Source organism: Ascochyta rabiei, chromosome 3 (assembly GCF_004011695.2).
Source record: "Ascochyta rabiei chromosome 3, complete sequence".
NCBI lineage: Eukaryota > Fungi > Ascomycota > Dothideomycetes > Pleosporales > Didymellaceae > Ascochyta > Ascochyta rabiei.
In genome coordinates, this window is record NC_082407.1 from 1,705,445 (window position 1) to 1,723,779 (window position 18,335).

Genomic DNA, 18,335 nt, shown 5'->3' on the forward strand with positions numbered 1-18,335 from the left:
ATTCCTTGCTATCCATGCCATTACTCAGCCCCTTCCCGCAACGTTGCCGAGTCTGCTGCCAATCAGGGGCTCTCTAGCTTGTATGCTCGCAATTGACGGATCACTGCCGGTGTCTTTGCCCACTCCTTTTTCTCACCGTCCTTCATAACAACGACTTTCTGCCTCTTTTCCTCGACGATCAAGTCGGGACCTTTGAGCTTTGGCATGGGAGCCTTGACTGGAATCTCTGGCCACGTATCTTCCACTGTTTCTGTTTTCTTCACCAAATCGACGTATTTGAAGTCAAAAGCTTCAGGATGTCCTTCGTGTAGACTGGCCACATCGCCATCGAACATAGCAGACACCGAAGCTGCAACGGCAGAAAGAGACTGCAGGTGCTGCTGATGCGCTGTGACCCATCGCTTCAAAATCGCTTCGCGAATATTCCTGAGGCATCCAAGGTCGCCGTCCTCATACGCAATCCGAGCAATGTGTAGCACTCGTTCGATTCCCCGGAAGATTGAAGACGTCCAAGCTTGCCTGACAGCTGTCCCTAAAGCAAATCAGTATACCACAAGGGTTGGGATTTATGTAGACCAACTCAAACACTCAGGTGAATCCTGTTTATAGATGAGCCGTGCAAAGTCTTCAATCTTTCTGTATGCTGCTGCAAGCGCTGCCGCTCCGTTCACGTCCTGGCTGCTCTTTGGTGGTTCGTTACCGAAGGTCATCAAGGAAATCCACTGATTACGACGCATGCAGTAGAGGTCGTCCTTGGGGAGATCGGTGATGATCGAGACGAAATTGCGTTCCCGGTACGTGAAGAGCTCTGGACGAGGGGGGGAATGCAAAAAGACCCTTCCGATAGGGCGTAGGCTCAAGAAAGGTTCCAGAACAAAGAAGATCGCTGCGGTAGCCTCATCCGATTGCCAAAGCTGCCTGCACGAAGGTGCTGGTGTGACTGACAATCGCTTCAGAGCTGCTGGACTGGATTCGGACGGTGATGGTGAAATGACGTCCACAAACTTTCGAATGGTGTCCCGCAGTTGGTATAGTTCGAACTCTTCGTACGATCTACCGAACCCACTGACGCCCCTGATGTTTGATTGCGTGAGGGCAAAATTGACCTGAATATCCAAATGGCGGATGCGGCGTGCGGCTGGTCGACAGAGGATCTTGGTGGGCTCTTCAAAGATGTAGCAGGTATCTTCACGATCCCAACGCTTCCCGAATAGCTGTATGTATGTTGGCCAGATCCTAACCTCGAACTTGGGTTCGCCGTATATGAGCACGGCGGCCTCCTCATAGAACTGGCGACTAACGAACAACACTGCAGTATGCGGTGCATCGGGATGAGTGCGATATAGTCGTTCGTCCTTGATGACATTTGGGAACAGGTAGCGGAATATCATCAGCCGGAGCTCAGTCGGCAGGCGTGTGATGTAACAAGGAAGTGCTTCAGAGCCTTTCTGGTGTTCTTTACAAAAGTGGAATGACGGCGCGTACGGTGCGAGTCGATTGCATACATATCCGCATGCTGCAACGGCCTGGCACCGACCAGCTCTCCCGAAGTCGCCCAGTCCTCCGTACCACCGGTGTGACCTACATACGGGGAGCATGCCTTCGTCAAAAACGTGCGCCTTCCGGCTGCACGGCTTGCCCCCATACGTGTGGCCATTGCAGCGAGTAGACAGCGCAGTACTATGATGGTTGCAGTGTTCTTCGTGGTTACCATTGTCTTCAGACTCGTTATCAGATTCGGATTCGAAGTCGAAATCAGAGCCGCCATAAACACCAGGGTCGCCGCCGTAACAGCTGTCCGATTGATCGTCGGTGTAGTAAGAGCTGCTACGAGAGTTGAACGCATAGCTGGGCATGGGAGGTGCAGAGCTGGAAGGTGAGCTTGGGTTAGGGCTTGGAGGAGGGCTCGAAAGTGGAGTCGATGCTCTCCTGGCTTTGCTGCGTGTACCAACCATTGGCGAGGTGAGTGGTGAGGGAATAGAGGTGCTGTCCTGAGCGCAGTAACCCTGTCAGTCAACAATCCAGAGTAGGAAAGAAGCAATACACAATACACGTCGAAGCGGGCCATGACGTGCAGGATAGTGGGTGAGGAAGGAGCGGTCAATGGTAAACAACCATCTCGAGAAGGCAAGTTGTATGTCAGCACATTCAATGTCTTGCCATTAGTGGAAACTGCCGTGCGTTTATGGGCATCTGCCGCGCAGTTCTTGGACTTGTACCTGCTTTGCTTTGCACACTGCAAACGTGTTTGGCGCCAATGCTACCTCGTCGCTCACTCCTTCTGTGAAACCCTTCGCTAGCAACATTTTGTTCAATGCAATCATTACGCCATAACACCAGTTCAATTCCACTGCCCTTCGCTAGCCTCCTTCTTCTAACCATTTCCACACCTCTCCCAGGGCCTGTCGCTCAGTTGATGAAGTTGACGCAGAAGAAGTGCAGCAGCAAGCTCCCAAAGACAAAGTCGGCAAACGCGCGCTCGTGCGAGATGGACTCAAAGTCGGCCTTGTTCTCCGGGTTGGTCTGGATGCGCAGGGAGGCTGTGAGGACGAATTGGCCGACGCAGGCGCTGAAGCCGGACAGGAAGGCGTTGAAGGGCTTGGTCGCATGTCAGTCATTGCTGCTCGTCCTCGTCCACGTGCAAGTGTTCAGGACTCACAAAGTTGCCGACAAGCACGACGTAGAGGAATTGCAGGGCGCCAACCACGACGAGAAACAGCATGAAGCTATCCAGCAGCTTTGTGCGCTGTGTGGTGTTGTTGACATAGCGGTTCCATACGCCCTGCAGGATGTCTTGCGCGTCGTTGGACGACTTTGGTTTCGCGGCCGAGTAGGGTGTGCCGGGGACGGTCTGGGGGGCGGCTGTGCGTTGCTTGGGCGGCATTGTGGCGATGTGGCGAGCGAGAAGGCGGCGTCGAGGGCGATGGATGGAGTTGTCGTGTTTGGTGTTGAGCGGGAGCTTGAGCTACGTACGCACGTTGAGGCCACATTCAGGATCCTGGTCGGCGTCGGCACGGCGGACGAGCGAGAGCTCCCCGCAGAAACACCAAGCTAGGTGCATACCGTCCTCTGTCAGCTCCTTGCACCATTCCTCCCCCACCACCCCCTTTGACAACTCCACTGTAATTCCGCCGAAGCTTCAACGGCCCTCAAGCTTTCGACAACTGCCACACGATCCACAAAAACTCGACAAACACCATGGTAATCCTCTCCTAGAGCTCCCCTGTGGCTCCACACCCAATCAGACCGGCTCCATTGCACTCGTGCTAACTCTCTCGCCACCCCAGTCTCTCGCCAACACCGCACTCATCCTCGGTGCTCTCACCGCCGGCGGAGGCATCACAGGCTACATCCGCACCGGCTCTATCCCATCCATCGCCGCCGGCGTCACCGTCGGCCTGCTGTACATTTTCGGCGGCCTGCGCATCCAGAACCGCAACCCGTACGGTGTTGAGCTCGCCCTGCTTGCGTCGCTTGTCCTCGCCGGCAGCTCGATTCCCCGCGCCATCAAGTCGGGTAAGCCGCTGCCCATTGGCTTGAGCTTGTTGGCTACCTTTGGTCTGTATACGTTTGGTACTGCGTTTCAGCGGGGAAGCGCGAGGGTCTGAGGCGTGGCGATCTGTACGGGAACGATGGGAACGGGGAGAGGACGAGGCAGCATGCATGCTGCGTACCCGTAGGAATACAGCATTTCACGGATGAGTGTTCGGTATGATGTGCGTTTGCGTGCTACGGATTGCTATCGCTCGGCTCAGTGCCCGTCGCTCGCCTTGCCCAGTTGGAACGCCTCCCGCACAGCCTCGCCCAGCCGCCTGATGCCCTCGTCGATCTTCTCCGCCGGCGCCGCCGCGTACGTTGCGCGGAAGAACAGCGTATCGTGACTCTCCTCGTTGTCTGCGTAGAACCAGCTCCCCCGCATCACCAACGCGCCGTGATCAATCACCTGGAGGAAAATCTCCTGCTCAATCATCTCGATGCTCTTCCGCGGGTAATCAGGGTGCTTGGTGAAGTCGACCTGCATCCAGTGAAACATGCCCGCCATGGGGGGGTTCCAGCTCATGACCTCGCGGGGCAGATGTCTGGCGCAGGACGCGAGGATGGCGTCGCGCCGCTTGGTGTACTGGACGCGGATGTGCAGCAGCCAGTCGAGGTAGCCGGCGTGGCCCCAGTGTTCGTCGAGCAGCTTGAACAGCACCAGCTGCGAGATGCCCGAGGGGTTCTGCGTCGACACGTCGGCGTGCTTTTGGTACTTGTCTATCACTTCGGCCGAGGCCGTCAGCCACCCGACTCGCGAGCCTGGCGCTATCACCTTGGAGAAGGAGTCGAGCCGCATCACACGCCCGTCCGTGTCCATGGAGAGCAGACTGGGGACGAGGGAGTCGAGGAACTCGGCGTGCGACTTGGGGAGCGGCACGTCCGGGGCGTTGGGGCCGGTGTAGGGTTGCATTTGGAGGAAGTAATACGGTTCGTCTTCGATGATGTAGACGTCGTGTTTCTGGCACACTCTGTACAGTGCTCGCCGCCTCTCTGTGCTCTGTGTTGCGCCCGTGGGGTTCTGACCCGTGGGCACGGTGTAGAGGAGATGGGGCTTGCGGGCGCCTCGTGTGTTGACGTCCCAGTTGGATAGAATGGCGTCCATGGCTTCTGGGAGCAGGCCTTCGGCGTCCATGGGGACGCCGCAGACGCGCACACCCATTGGTCGTGCTGTCTCTACAGCTGCCGAGAAGGTGTACTCCTCCGACAGCATCACGTCGCCGGGCCTTGCTAGCAACCGCAGAGCCATGTCGAGTCCAGAGGTGCTTCCAATGCTCATGGTGCACCGCCAGTCCTCGTAGGGAGGGTCGTGCACCATCTCCGTATGCTCGGTGACCCAGCGCAGCATCTGTGCAGCTCCAGCACCCTGACCATAGTTGAAAGCAGTTGAAATGTCAAAGGTGGACTTGTTCTCTGCGAGGTCGTGTTTGCCTGCTGTGATGACGACACCTGACTTCTTGGTCTCCGCCTCAGAGAACATTCCAATGGCCGGTACCTTCATCGACAGCTCTTCGAATGGAAAGTACTCACTCGAGGGTAGTCCGCCGCCGAGAGAGATTATGCCTGGCGTGCTGAGGTACTTCGCTGCGTCCTTGAGGGAATTGCCTTTCCGCGTTTGAGCTTCATGACTAAAGTAGTCTGACGGGTACAAGTTAGCTTCTGTCTGCTCCTCCCGGTGCACTGTGGACATGTCAACATACGTTGCCAAGATTTCGCCTTGGGTTTGTGATCGTGTGATCGTAGTCTGAAGTTGGCTGTGTTGGCTGGAGCTGCAACTCCCCACTGAGCTTTGTCTGTCTTCTTTCGGCGCCCATGAATGTCATTGCTTTGTACGGGAGCAGTCAGAGGGTTAGGTAGGGTGACTCCGGTGGTGTCCGATACTGCCGAGACCTCCACAGCTGAAGGTGGTGCCATTGTTCGTGTTTGGGTTGCAGCCTCCAGTGTGTGATCGTCAAGGTCGTATCAATTAGCAGTAATGTGTGATATTCTTCGCCTTATCTTGCAAAGTATAGCAATGTCAGTTCAATAGAGTGTGTAGTACCAGAGGCGGCTGATGGGGTACGATACTCTTTATCACTCCTGCTCTTTCAAAGCAGTGCGCCCTGCACGCGTTTGAGACCCACGGCCCTGCATCATTCAGACCCGATTAGTAGCGGCTAGGTACGGATCAGACGAGCAAGGTCAAGCGATCCAGTAAGAGGAGCCACTAAGTGAATGCTCGTACTAGGTCCACGCCCTGTACACTCCGAGCTGCTCTCCGAACACTCCCATTGCACCACACTTGCGATAAGAAACGGCGACAAGGAAACCAAAGCCTGGTGTGCCTTGAAAATTGATCATTGTCGGAGGTGCACCTGCATCGACGTGGAATAAAGAAGACGTACGTATCACGTAAGACGTCTGACGTGCTGGGCCAATCGGTGGTTTTACAGGGTCATTCGTACCGCTGGGGAATACACGCCCGCAAACGCTCTAGACGATCAAAGCCGCAGTCAGCCGCGCTTGAGGAGCTGGCAGGGCGCATCAACCTGCTGCTCAAAACGAGTATTGATCAATTCATCCCAAGTCAGGAAGCACGCTTCCTGGTCGACTGGCAATGTCTCGTAGATCCATGGCATGCGAGAGTCTCCTTCCTGGCTTCTTCCAATCACCATGGACATTATCCGTTTCCATCACCTACTTCTCTACGTCGAGTCGTTACTTCCTTCGGATCTTGGTATAAAACGCAACACAAATGCCCAAAACAAACATAAGCGAGATTTTGACGCTCAAACCGGAGCGCTTCATGCAACCATATCGTGCAGCCTAGTCTTCATGTCCAGTCCTTGGGCAAGATGCCCTCTCTCTGTATGCATATGGCGTCGAAGATGGATCTCACATGAGCGTGCAGTTCTCCTCTTTGCCTTCTTTACCGTCCTTGCCCTCTTTCCCACCTTTTTTGAGTTTGCCTTTGTCGTCGCTCGTTGGCGCGTGTGTTTGGCCCGATGCAGCGGCCTGGATGATAGCGAGACGCTGCTTTGCTCTTTCATCTCCATGATCGGCGGCTTTGACGTACCAGACGTTCGCTCCTAGCGGGTCACGTCTGCATCCAATGCCCATCTCTGTAAAGTAACCGCAAGCATACTCAGCTTTGGGAAGACCTGTATCGTTTAGCGGATATGCTCGAGAAGCAAGTGTGCTGTAGGTAGACGTACCATGCTCTGCAGCCTTTTTGGCCCACTCATATGCCTCGTTTTCGTCCTTGTCCAACACGGGCTCGGCGCCAACCATGTACCATGCACAGAGATTCATCATGGCTTCGGGGATATCGGCTTGAGCAGCGCAATTGTAGTAATGCACCGAGAGAGCGGCATCTTTGGGACAACACAGCAGTCCGTGCTCGTACGCCTCTCCGAGCTTCAGGGCCGCCGATGGATGTCCCAATTCTGCGGCTTGTGTGAACAGCTGGACGGCGTAAATCTCGTCTTTGAAGATGTCGTCTCCGTAACCTGTTTCGTGCAAGAGGCCTAGCTCGTAGGGCGCATTGTTGTATTGGTAGTCGGCGGATTCGGAGGCGCGCTTGAGCCACTTGACGCCTTCCCTGTACTTGCCCTGGAGACCCATGTCACCTCTCAGACATGCAGAACCAAGTCGTGTTGCGGCTCCAGGGTGGTTCTTTGATGCTGCTGCACGGAAAAACTGCACGGCTTTGGCGTAATCTTTGCGGCATCCCCAGCCAAACTCGTAGCAAAGGGCAGCACGGTACCCCGACTCGGCGTGACCATGTTTGCTCGCGGCAATGAACAGTGGAAATGCGCGGTCGTAATCGGGCTTGTCCTTGTTGAACAAACCAGATGCATATCCATCGGCAAGGTAGTATTGCGCAAAGGGGTAGCTGCGATCGGCTAAACGCTGCAAGATCTGCCGTGCCTCCTTGAGCATGTCTGCAGGTGTCAGGCCGTGGTCGTCGTTGGTGGGACCCGATGCCGTGATCTCGCGTGCGACCTGGACCATGAACAAGGCAAACTCGTACTGGACCGGACTGTCCTGCGTCTTCTTGACGTTTGCTCTGTACATTTCCAGCGTCTTCTTGGTGTCGAGCAGCGATGCATTCTGTCCGACGGCGCCTCGCAGTTGCGAGTTTCCTATGTTTGCAGCTGGAGCGATCTGCTGGTTGTAGGGCAAGTTCAGCAGATCCACGTAGGACACAGGCCTGGCGTCTGGGGACCGGCGGTTCGCCGAGGCCTGTCGCTGGTAGTTGACCGGAGAGCCAGCGGGGGACGGAGGCCCACCCACGGAGAGACGTGGGGAATGTGTACGACCTTGGGCATTCAGCTCCGAGCCCAGGGTGTAGGCAGAGCTGGGTCGCACGTGTGTAGTGCGGGGTACTTGCAACGGCGAGCCAGTGGCGAAATCAAACGCGCTGGAGTGATTCGAGTCGGCGCCCGGCGATTGAACGGGGGAGTGGACGGTAGAGCGCGTTGGGTCGCGGGCCGGGTGTGTGGACAGTGGCGGGGTGGGCTGCGAGAAGTGGCCGGCCTGGTACTGTTCGGGCGGGGCGTAGACGGAGTCGGGCTCCTCTTGCATGTTTGCCATGTCTAGCTCTGCAGCGTGGGAATAGCGGCTGCGGTAGGAGCCGTCGCTGATGTGTAGCTGGCGGATGGGTGCGTCTCTGGCGATGACTTCGGAAGCTGCCGAGTCTCTGTGGCCTCCCAGGTCGGGTGTTTCTCTCGATGGTGTGCGCGAGTGGCCTCGGGAACTTGGTGTGAGAGACGAGCCAGAGTGCGGCGACTGGCGCCCCCCTGCCACTGTGTCGGGATGCTCGTCGATGCTGAAGGAGGGGATCGGCGGCCGGCGGATGTGGCTCGCTTCGGCATCTTCTTCGGGGGCATGTGGAGGTGGAATCGGCGGCAGACCCCGTGTGGGTGCTGCTGCTGTTGGGTCCACCATGGTCTGGCGGTGTGTTGTGTCTGTCGTGCTGCTGGCCAGCAGTGTGTCGTAGCTATGCACCGTAAAGCCGGCCGTGTCCGCAGCGGTGGGTCCAAGGTTTTGTGGAATCGCAAACGGGCGTCTGCTTCTGCTTCTGCGTGTGCGTGTGCGTGTGCGTGTGCGTGTGCATCTGCGTGCTGTCGTCTGCTGCGTGTCAGCGCCCAAGCTGTGGCGGCGTGGAATGTGCAGCGTATCGGCAGGCTGCAAGACATGCATGCGCCCGAACCCTGGATCGCGGCCGAGGGAACACTGACGCAGTACGTACAGCGGAGGAAACACGGCACTGGGAACGCAGATTCTACCACGAGAACTGACGTGAACTGACGTAACTGATGTGACTGACGTGAACTGACGTGAACTGACGTGAACTGACCTGAGTGACCCGAGTGACCTGAGTGACTTGAGTGACCTGACAGACCTGACAGACCTCAGTCAGACCTCGGGGGCGGAGACTGGGCGTCTCGCGGCGTACTATGTATGTCTCGAGTCGTGGCCGCTCAGGCTTCCCCACCATCAGCCGCGGCGAGGCAAGCACGACGGAGCAGGCAGACGTGATCCTTGAAGCCGCCCCACGCAAATGTGCTCCGCTCGAGTTCGCGCCAAAAGCACGGGCTGCTGAGGCCGCGGATACGAGCTGCTAGACAGCGCCCATGGTACAACACGCTCTACGGACTCGGTTGGTTCCGAGGCATGCTGGGTGGGAGAGGAGTAGTCACATGTACTGCTGGGCAGGTGCGCTAGAAGATAGAAGAACAGAATCCTCAACACGTTCAGCTACTGTACGTCATTCGCCATGGCCAGGGCTGGGGCTGCGGCTGGGGCTGGGCCAGAGGTTGGCAGCCACGGTCGAGGAATGCAATGCCTCACCCAGATGCATCTCCCTCCCAAGCCAGACGGCTGCAGGTCGCGAACGAATGCCACAGCCCCAGAAGGCCGTGCAAGCCGTGATCAAGTGGAAGCCTCGGTGGCCCTGCACTACGAAGTACCCTGAGGCTGGATGGAGGCCCTGCAGGACTAGACAGGCCAAGCGCGTGGCGCCATGGACCCTGACTTCACCAGATGGGTTTCGGCTTGCCAGAACAGACTGGCCACTCGACGCGCTTCTGCAGGGACAAAGGGGAAGGGGGTGGAAGGATTCTGGCGCAGTCTTCGTGTTTGTCCGGCTCCCATTCATCTAAAGAAGCCGTATCGGCTGTAGAGCTGGTCCTGGCACGGGCTCTCTGCAGCGCTGCTGAGCGTGGCTAGCCGCAGCGTTGCACAGCGGACGTTGGATTGCCTGTGCAGTGCATGATTCGTGCTGGGTCAGTGAGAGCCGAGGGAAAAGGAAAAAAAAAGGATCGTGGCAGCCCGCGGATCCAGGGGCCAGCGAGGGCCATGCGCAGCTGCATGCTCGCTTCTTCGGTGCAGCGGGGGTAGTGAACGGGTGGTGCTGCCTCAGGTTTGGCCATCCAGGCTGGAGGTCTTCAGCAGATCCGAGTCAGTCTAGGCTTCTGCCAATGTGCCGTGAAGACGTCCTACGAGGGCAGGCACGGTTGCCATCACGATCACGATGCTCGCAGTTGCTCAGGCTCCGAAGAGCCCTAGTGGCTAGCGGTGGTAAACAGCATCCAAAATAGCACGGCTGGCTGCTGCGAGTCGCCCGCGCCGCTGCTTCTGGCAAGGGGCATCTCGCCCCATCGTTCAGTTGACCTCGCAACTCCCGCCCCAGGGCTGCACCAGCACCAGCACCAGCACCAGCACCAGCTCTGAGCCCGGCTGCCCCGCCGTTTGCTGTTCTCCTCGGACCTCACTGTCCTTTTCGCGGTCGCTCGTTCGCTGCTGACCCACCACTTTCGCTGCACTTTCGCTGCACCTTCGCTGAAACCCCCTTCCTTGCCTCCTGCACGCTGCACCTGCCCGGGCTCCCACATCGACCCCCGTGCTTGTTGCCCCCACAGCACCACCACCAGCCAGCACCAGTCAGCACCACCACCACCACCACCACCACCACCACCACCAACGTCACGGCCGCCCCTCTCCACCCGCTCGCTCGCTCAGCAACCACACGGGAGAGCGGCTCTTCTCGTGCCGTATTCCTCCACCGCGGCCCTTGCTGGCCTAACGCGACTGGGCCGTGTCACGCTGGGCAAGATTGCATTCCTCGACAATGTCTCTGCCGCAGCGACCAGACGGGCAGCGGCGTGCCTCGCGCGAACCAACAGCGCACCGCCGCCGCCGCACTTCGGACGCCGAAAACACGCGTTCGCACGACCGTACGCCCAGCCATAGCAAGAGCGGCGCCCACAGCTACGCCCGCCCGCTCCCCTCGCCAGGCACTCCCGTCCCCATGGACCGCGACCCCATCATGCGCAGCCAGCAGTCGACCCCTGCCCACGACCTGGGCCGGAAGCGCAGTCTGATCCGCCCAGAGCGTCGCCGCGTCGATCCCAACGATCCCAACTACCACTACCGCAAGCACGCCCAGAGGATGAACGTCCAGCCCTCGACCACCGGCAACGACCCCATCATGGAAGACGCCCTCGAGGCCGAGACCGTCAGCTCAGACAGCACCGACCTGAAGCCCCCGCACATGCGCAATGCTTCTGGCGGCGGCTACAACGACAAGCAAGCACCCCTGGACGACGAGTCGCCCCGTGCCGCGCCCAGGCTGACACGGAGCAAGACGATGGAGAACCTGGAGAAGCAGCGCCAGAAGGAAAAGGACAAGATGCGTCCGCCAAGCTTGTGGAACGTCTACTGTGCCATCATCACCTTCTGGTGTCCCAATGCCGTTCTCAAGTGCTTTGGCAAGCCCCAAAAGGCGCAGCAGCGTGCTTGGAGAGAAAAGGTCGGCCTGGTCAGCATCATTCTGATGATCTGCGCCGTCGTCGGTTACCTTACCTTCGGCTTCACGGAGACGGTTTGTCCATCGGGCGGCAGTGTTCGCCAGCGAGTCAACAGGGTCGGTGGAGGATACATGATCATTCACGGCAGAGCATACGACCTAGCGCAATCCACCCACCCCCTCGCCCGTGGCGTTCCTGCAGGCGCCAACGTTCTCTTCGATCTTCCCGAGAAGCATTCCGGACAAGACGGCAGCTTCCTCTTCCAGAACGTCAATGGCGCTTGCAAGGGTCTCATCACACCCAAAGACAATTCTGGCATCCCCGAGACAAACGGCAACCTGGGCTGGTATTTCCCTTGCCGTACCTTCAACCAGGATGGCTCCACCAAGCCCAACACCACTTTCCTCGAGTACAACGGCTACCAGTGCCACACCTCGGACAACGCTCGCAAGGCCTTCTATGGCCTGAGGAATGCCGGAGACGTCTACTTCACCTGGGACGATATCCGCAACAGTTCCCGTAACCTCATGGTCTGGGGCGGAGACGTCTTGGACCTGACACTGCTCGATTGGTTCAACAGCACCCAAGTGAACGTCCCGACCATTTTCGGCGAGATCAAGGACAACCCCGCCGTGCGCGGAGTCGATGTCACTCGCGCGTACTCTTCTAGCTACGAGAAGCAGGTGGCGCGCTGCTTCACTGAGATTATCAAGGTTGGCTCCATTGACACCGAGAGCATTGGCTGCATCGCGTCCAAAATCGTTCTCTACGTCTCGCTGGTCTTCATTCTCGCTGTCGTCATCGCAAAGTTCGTTCTCGCGCTGACCTTCCAATGGTTCCTCAGCCGAAAGTTTGGTGCTGATAAGACTTCCACGGCCAAGGCAGACTCCAAAGAAAGGAAGCAGCAGATTGAGGAATGGAGTGACGACATCTACCGACCACCGCCGCGACTCGCAGACCCTGCTGCTGGACCTGACCGTTCGAGCAAGCGTGGCAGCACCTTCCTACCGTCCACCTCCAGATTCACCAGTCCTTACGCCATGGAGAAGTCGGCCAAGACGCGAGCACCGCCAACCACGATGACCAGCCAGAGTGCAGGTTCTCGCCTGCTTTCGTCCAACAGCGGCATGTACAGGCAACTGAACGCAAGCCAGGGCACGCTGCCTACGACCCATCTCGACAGCAAGAACCAAGGCCAATCTCGATCAAGCCTGCTTCTCTCCGGCTCAACCGAACAGAACCGTTATTCCAGTGTCATGGGCGAGGAAGGGCCTGGCCCATCCGGCTTCATCCACGAAGCCGTTGTGCCTCAGCCTCCCTCTGAGTGGCAGCCGTTTGGCTATCCCCTGGCCCACTCCATCTGTTTGGTGACGGCCTATTCCGAGGGCGCCGAAGGCCTGCGCACCACGTTGGACTCGATTGCCACGACCGATTACCCAAACAGCCACAAGCTGATCCTGGTCATTTGCGACGGCATGATCAAGGGTCAGGGTGAAGACCTGACTACGCCTGAAATCTGTCTGGGCATGATGAAGGACCACGCAGTCCTGCCTCACGAAGTCCAAGCATTCTCCTACGTTGCCGTCGCCAGCGGCTCGAAGCGTCACAACATGGCCAAGATCTACTCCGGTTTCTACGACTACGGTGAAGACTCTCGTCTCCCCTCGGACAAGCAGCAACGTGTTCCCATGATGGTGGTCGTCAAGTGTGGCACCCCCGATGAGGCCACCAAGTCCAAGGCTGGCAACCGTGGAAAGCGCGACAGTCAGATCATCCTCATGTCGTTCCTGCAAAAGGTCATGTTCGACGAGCGTATGACGGAGCTCGAGTTTGAGATGTTCAACGGTATCTGGAAGATTACCGGCATTTCACCAGACTTCTACGAGATTGTGCTGATGGTGGACGCCGACACAAAGGTCTTCCCGGATAGCTTGACTTACATGGTATCCGCCATGGTCAAGGACCCAGAGATTATGGGTCTCTGTGGTGAGACGAAGATTGCCAACAAGAGACAATCGTGGGTCTCGATGATCCAGGTGTTTGAGTGAGTTTCCCTTTGGACGTTGGACGATTGTGCCACTGACAGCAGCAGATACTTCATCTCGCATCACCTGGCCAAGTCGTTCGAATCGGTATTTGGTGGTGTCACTTGTCTTCCCGGATGCTTCTGCATGTACCGCATCAAGGCTCCCAAAGGTGGCCAGAATTACTGGGTCCCAATTCTGGCTAACCCTGATGTTGTCGAGCACTACTCGGAGAACGTGGTCGATACGTTGCACAAGAAGAACCTGCTGCTGCTAGGCGAGGACCGGTACCTGTCGACACTGATGCTCAAGACGTTCCCCAAGCGAAAGCAGGTTTTCGTACCCCAAGCTGTTTGCAAAACCACGGTACCGGACGAGTTCAAGGTCTTGCTGTCGCAACGTAGGCGATGGATCAATAGCACAGTCCACAACCTGATGGAGCTGGTGCTAGTGCGGGATCTGTGCGGCACCTTCTGCTTCAGCATGCAGTTTGTCGTGTTCATTGAGCTGATCGGCACCCTGGTTCTACCGGCCGCCATTGCCTTTACCTTCTACCTGGGTAAGGCTTCGTACGCGAGGATGGAATGGTGTAGAGTGCTGACACTTTCTAGTTGCCATCGCCATCAAAGCAGCCGTTCTCCACACGGCGGCACCCGTCATCCCCCTTATCCTTCTTGCGCTCATTTTGGGACTGCCAGCGCTTCTGATTGTCATGACGGCTCACAGCTGGTCTTATGTTGCGTGGATGTTTGTTTACCTGCTGTCCCTTCCGATATGGAACTTTGTTCTTCCCACGTACGCGTTCTGGAAGTTTGATGATTTCAGCTGGGGCGACACACGGAAGACGTCGGGCGAGAAGACGAAGAAGGCGGGTCTGGAGTATGAAGGCGAATTCGACAGCAGCAAGATCACGATGCGAAGATGGCACGACTTTGAAGCAGGTAAGGCGCACCCTCTTCCCCTGACGATGTTTGTCACTAATGTTGAGCGCCCACAGAGCGGAGACTTAAGACACCTGGTGGCGGGTGGTCACAGACGACGTCGGCTGGGTGGCCGCAGCAGCAGCAGCAGCAGCAGCAGCAGGGATACGAGACGTACTATGACAATTGATTTTCGCATGACGGCGTTGCTTGGGAAGGAGAGCCGTGCTGTCGCCTGGGCGGGGAGCTAAAGGACTGCACCTTGTACCACATTTCTTCTCACAGCATGGCTAGGATGGTCGGATGCATGCTCACGCCATGGTGGTCCTTGTAGATTTGGGAAGGGGTCGGTACAGAGGCCCTCTAGACTAATTGTAGACATTAATTCATCTATCTATTCATTCATCCATTTTTCATTCATCCATTCATTCATCCGTCTATTTGTTTGTGTATTTAATTATTCATTTATGAATTCATCTATCCATTCATTCCTCTATTACTTGATCCATCCATCCATTCATTCATCTATTACTTCATCCATCCATGCAGCGTTGAAGCTCGCGCGAATAAGACGAGGGAGGTAGCTTGTTGCATGTCACGCTTTTACCCTGACACTGCCGTCTCCCCTGTGCACAGAGGGCGTTGTGTCGTGCCAGCGACTGTGTGCACGGCATACTCGTGCGAACCTTGGCTCGAGGTCCCCCGTCACACACAGCAACGGAGCGTGGGCGGCAGGCAGGCCGGTGCTGCTCTCGTGCCCTGTCTGGGACCGCATGTGGACTGACATTATCTCGTCTCGCTTGCTGACACCCTGACACGGGCGCAGGACGCCCAAAGCGGGCGTGGAGCCACAGGGGCGGTTTGGGCGCGCTGGCGAGTAGGCTCCGAGTGATTCGCTCCACGCATGAAGCTGTGCGACGTCGCCAGCTCGCAGGACCCGCAGAGGGTTGAACGTTGTCGTGTTGTGTTGGCAGGGCCATGTGAGCTGTAGCACAGACACAGACCCCCGCCTTTGCTGGTTGGAGAAAAACGGTTGTGCAACTGCACGCCTGGAAGCACGCTGTGCCGGCCGCTCAGGCCTGGCTGACAGACAGTGGGCGACAGGCGGTCGCTGGCTTCTGCACAGCGACGAGCACAGCTGCTGCAGGGGGGGCGAGGACGTGGAGAGGGGTGTGTTTGTGTGCGCCAAAGGCATCTTGGGCACCAAGACAGCATAGCATGCATTGCCGGTGTTGGGGAGATGGGCGTGTTTGCTCGACGCAATAGCGCGCCTCGCGAACCACAGCCTTCACAGCAGCATCGGCGTGAGGAGCGAGGAGCGAGGAGCGAAAAGCGAGGCCAAGGGTGAGTGAGCGGCCCCTTTGCTGCAGGACCCCAATAGTGCCGCGCAACGAGGGCACCCGGCATGGAGACCCCACCGTGCGCTCAATACTGCAACGCAGCTACGGCAGTCTTCTCGCCTGCAGCTCCCGTGCGTGCAGATGTGCAGGCGAGCAGGACACGAGTCGGCGTGCTCGCTGCTCGGCGTGGTCAGCGTGTGGTTCGGTGTTCCTTACATAGCGCCTGCGTCCACATTGAGTTGTGTCTGGTGTGTCTGGGTGAACGCACGTCGTCCAGTAGCAGCTGCCTCGACCCCACGCTGCCCACGCTGCCAGAGCGATCTGCCGCGCCGCCCACTAGGCGACTGACGGACGGACGGACGGACTGACTGACTGACTGACTGCTGCCGTTCGCACCGCCGCCGCCGCCGCCGCCGACAGTGCACAGTGCGCCCATCCGCCCTGCTCGCGCCCCAGCTCCTGTCCCAGTGCCTCTGCGACGCATCCTGGCTGGCCGACACACCGACAGCGGGCTGCCATGACCAGCCCGCACTCCTCGCTGCCACACGACGACGAGCACCACCTCACGGCCGCGCCACCCAACGACGTCACCCTGAGTTCTCTGGCCGACGCAGACACGGGCGCGGGCCCAGCCACAGACTCGAGCCCAAGCCCAAGCCCAGGCTCAAGCTCAAGCTCAAGCTCCAGCTCCTCGACGTCCTCCAACGCACTCGCTGCCACAGCGACACTCGCCACGCTGTCGGACAGCAGGCCGCTCGCCAGCCACGCAGAAGATGAAGTCGGCGACGACGACGACGACGACGACGACGACGACGACGACGACGACGAGAGCGGGGGCATATCCTTAGCACACTTGACCGCAACCTGGGCCGCACAGCCTGCGCCGTCTCCCCCGCCTGCCCTGCTCTCCCACGCCCTGAGCTCCGCAGGCAGCCACCTGCACGCCGCCATGGCCCACTTCCACGCCTTCGCACTCGCTCACGACACAGTGCCCCCGCCGACCAGCGACATGACCTCGTTCCACATCAGCAACGTCCACCTGCCCCCGCCCCCGCCCCCGCCCCTGCCCCCGCCCCCACCCTACCTGGGCCACCTGTCGAGCTCCGAGTCCTCGCTCGAGCCCCCGCCCACCCACTACGAGGCCCATCTCAGCATCAGAGACAAGGCCCAATTCGTCCCCATCACCTCCTTCTTCCACTACCTGACCCCGGAGAAGCCCACCGTGCCTGGGCTCGACCTCGTCCACGTCCCAGACGTCATCACGCGGGACGACCTGCAGGGCGACAAGTACGACTTCCAGGCCATCGACTGGACCATACGCAATACCACAAGATCTTCAGTACGAAGCAGACGCAGAGAATGCGAAGAGGGGAGGTTGTCGCCCAGCCTGAAGGAGACGCGCATGGTAGGCAAGCCGTCCAGCCGATGCTGGCCCAACACTGACGCAGACCAGCAGTGGACCCCTCCAATCCCCAGCACGGACAACTTCTTCTCATTTCGAAGAAACACGACTTCGCATCGTGCTTACTTTCCCCACTTTCAGCTCCGGAACGTCCTGGCGGCCACCTCCAGGAACGACGTCTTCTACGCCGCAGGCCACAAGGTCTTCCGCACCGACGCCGAGGGCTCGCCTGCCGAAGCCATCATAGACCTGAGCAAGAAGCTAGCCCTAAACGGTTCCATCACCACGATCGCGACGCTCAACGACGTCTTGATAGCAGGTGCTTTCGAAGGCGAGTATGCCATCACCGACCTGTCGTCCACAACAGACACGCCTTGCACTTTCGGCCGCACGTCAGACTTCACCTCGGATGCCAAGTCGAAGATTGTGAACCACCTGCACCTTTTCGAATCCCGGACCACAAATCACCCCCAGGGTGTCCTATGCTCCAACGACCACCGACTGCGCATACTCGACTGCGCGACCAACACCTTCACGCACAACTTCCACTACTCAGCTGCCGTCAACTGTTCGGCCACCAGCCCCAATGGTAGAATGCGTGTGGTAGTGGGCGACTTCCAAGAAACGCTCATTACGAATGCCGAAACAGGACGGCCTTTTGAGTCGCTCACGACTCACACCGACGATGCCTTTGCGTGCGCCTGGGCAGATGACGGTATCCACGTCGCGACCGCAGCCCAAGACTCCACCATTGTCGTCTGGGACGCCCGATATTGGGCCAAGCCCCTTACGGTCCTTACGAGCGAGCTCAGTATTCCCCGCGCTCTGCGCTTCTCACCGATCGGCTCAGGGCCACGAGTCCTCATCGCCGCCGAAGCAGACGACTACGTCAACATCATCAACGCGCAGACATTTGAATCGAAACAGGTGTTCGACTTCTTTGGCCCGCTTGGTGGCGTGACGTTTACGCCCGACGGCCAGTCTCTGTTCATCGCCAACGGGGAACGCAGATTCGGCGGCATCATCGAGCTCGAGCGCACAGGCTGGGCCGAGCCAACCGCGAGACGGCGATCGTTTGACAACGGCCGCGACGAGCTGATGACGGACTGGGCGAGCGACGACGGCCTCGAAAACTGGGGCCGGTCGCATTCGGGCCCGCTGGAACGGCAGCGGAGAGGAGTCGATATGAGCCAGCTTGTCGTATGACGGCGGCTTTGTAGATGTCACAAAAGATGAAAATTTCTCGCCCCCTCTTTGGTAAGCGTATTGGAGGAATTAATCTCAAAGCATGATGGATATTTTTTTTCCTTTTTTTTTTTTTT

General features: G+C 58.2%; 7 protein-coding genes across 7 annotated transcripts, besides 15 other annotated features; 3 read left to right on the forward strand and 4 right to left on the reverse strand.

Moving 5' to 3' along the window:
• Positions 1 to 62: 62 nt before the first annotated feature.
• On the reverse strand, positions 63 to 1,856 carry EKO05_0002152 (uncharacterized protein; the record flags this gene model as incomplete). Its single annotated transcript, XM_038943965.2, has 2 exons — positions 63 to 532; positions 581 to 1,856. The coding sequence occupies 2 exons, from the start codon at positions 1,854 to 1,856 to the stop codon at positions 63 to 65; spliced, it is 1,746 nt and encodes a 581-aa protein (XP_038792823.2).
• A 553-nt stretch (positions 1,857 to 2,409) lies between these two features.
• EKO05_0002153 (oligosaccharyltransferase complex subunit epsilon) lies at positions 2,410 to 2,884 on the reverse strand (the record flags this gene model as incomplete). The annotated part of the gene is made up of 2 exons (XM_038944137.1): positions 2,410 to 2,598; positions 2,660 to 2,884. The coding sequence occupies 2 exons, from the start codon at positions 2,882 to 2,884 to the stop codon at positions 2,410 to 2,412; spliced, it is 414 nt and encodes a 137-aa protein (XP_038792824.1).
• Positions 2,885 to 3,198: 314 nt separating this feature from the next.
• On the forward strand, positions 3,199 to 3,608 carry EKO05_0002154 (uncharacterized protein; the record flags this gene model as incomplete). The annotated part of the gene is made up of 2 exons (XM_059635847.1): positions 3,199 to 3,201; positions 3,288 to 3,608. The coding sequence occupies 2 exons, from the start codon at positions 3,199 to 3,201 to the stop codon at positions 3,606 to 3,608; spliced, it is 324 nt and encodes a 107-aa protein (XP_059491830.1).
• Positions 3,609 to 3,751: 143 nt separating this feature from the next.
• On the reverse strand, positions 3,752 to 5,448 carry EKO05_0002155 (uncharacterized protein; the record flags this gene model as incomplete). Its single annotated transcript, XM_038944243.1, has 2 exons — positions 3,752 to 5,172; positions 5,235 to 5,448. 2 exons carry the CDS (start codon positions 5,446 to 5,448, stop codon positions 3,752 to 3,754), a joined length of 1,635 nt encoding a protein of 544 aa, XP_038792826.1.
• Positions 5,449 to 6,408: 960 nt separating this feature from the next.
• Positions 6,409 to 8,718, reverse strand: EKO05_0002156 (Chitin synthase 4; the record flags this gene model as incomplete). The annotated part of the gene is made up of 2 exons (XM_038944113.2): positions 6,409 to 6,674; positions 6,729 to 8,718. 2 exons carry the CDS (start codon positions 8,716 to 8,718, stop codon positions 6,409 to 6,411), a joined length of 2,256 nt encoding a protein of 751 aa, XP_038792827.2.
• Positions 8,598 to 8,630: a tandem repeat.
• A 91-nt stretch (positions 8,719 to 8,809) lies between the features above and the next one.
• Positions 8,810 to 8,875: a tandem repeat.
• Positions 8,876 to 8,931: a tandem repeat.
• Positions 8,932 to 9,297: 366 nt separating this feature from the next.
• Positions 9,298 to 9,330: a tandem repeat.
• An 884-nt stretch (positions 9,331 to 10,214) lies between these two features.
• Positions 10,215 to 10,246: a tandem repeat.
• A 193-nt stretch (positions 10,247 to 10,439) lies between these two features.
• Positions 10,440 to 10,500: a tandem repeat.
• A 148-nt stretch (positions 10,501 to 10,648) lies between these two features.
• Positions 10,649 to 14,461, forward strand: EKO05_0002157 (Chitin synthase; the record flags this gene model as incomplete). Its single annotated transcript, XM_038944157.1, has 4 exons — positions 10,649 to 13,371; positions 13,420 to 13,910; positions 13,963 to 14,292; positions 14,349 to 14,461. The coding sequence occupies 4 exons, from the start codon at positions 10,649 to 10,651 to the stop codon at positions 14,459 to 14,461; spliced, it is 3,657 nt and encodes a 1,218-aa protein (XP_038792828.1).
• Positions 14,407 to 14,434: a tandem repeat.
• A 194-nt stretch (positions 14,462 to 14,655) lies between the features above and the next one.
• Positions 14,656 to 14,819: a tandem repeat.
• A 758-nt stretch (positions 14,820 to 15,577) lies between these two features.
• Positions 15,578 to 15,626: a tandem repeat.
• Positions 15,627 to 15,953: 327 nt separating this feature from the next.
• Positions 15,954 to 15,997: a tandem repeat.
• Positions 15,998 to 16,006: 9 nt separating this feature from the next.
• Positions 16,007 to 16,027: a tandem repeat.
• A 101-nt stretch (positions 16,028 to 16,128) lies between these two features.
• On the forward strand, positions 16,129 to 18,219 carry EKO05_0002158 (uncharacterized protein; the record flags this gene model as incomplete). Its single annotated transcript, XM_059635848.1, has 2 exons — positions 16,129 to 17,016; positions 17,065 to 18,219. 2 exons carry the CDS (start codon positions 16,129 to 16,131, stop codon positions 18,217 to 18,219), a joined length of 2,043 nt encoding a protein of 680 aa, XP_059491831.1.
• Positions 16,259 to 16,301: a tandem repeat.
• Positions 16,395 to 16,439: a tandem repeat.
• Positions 16,653 to 16,688: a tandem repeat.
• Positions 18,220 to 18,311: 92 nt separating the features above from the next.
• Positions 18,312 to 18,335: part of a tandem repeat that runs on past the window's edge.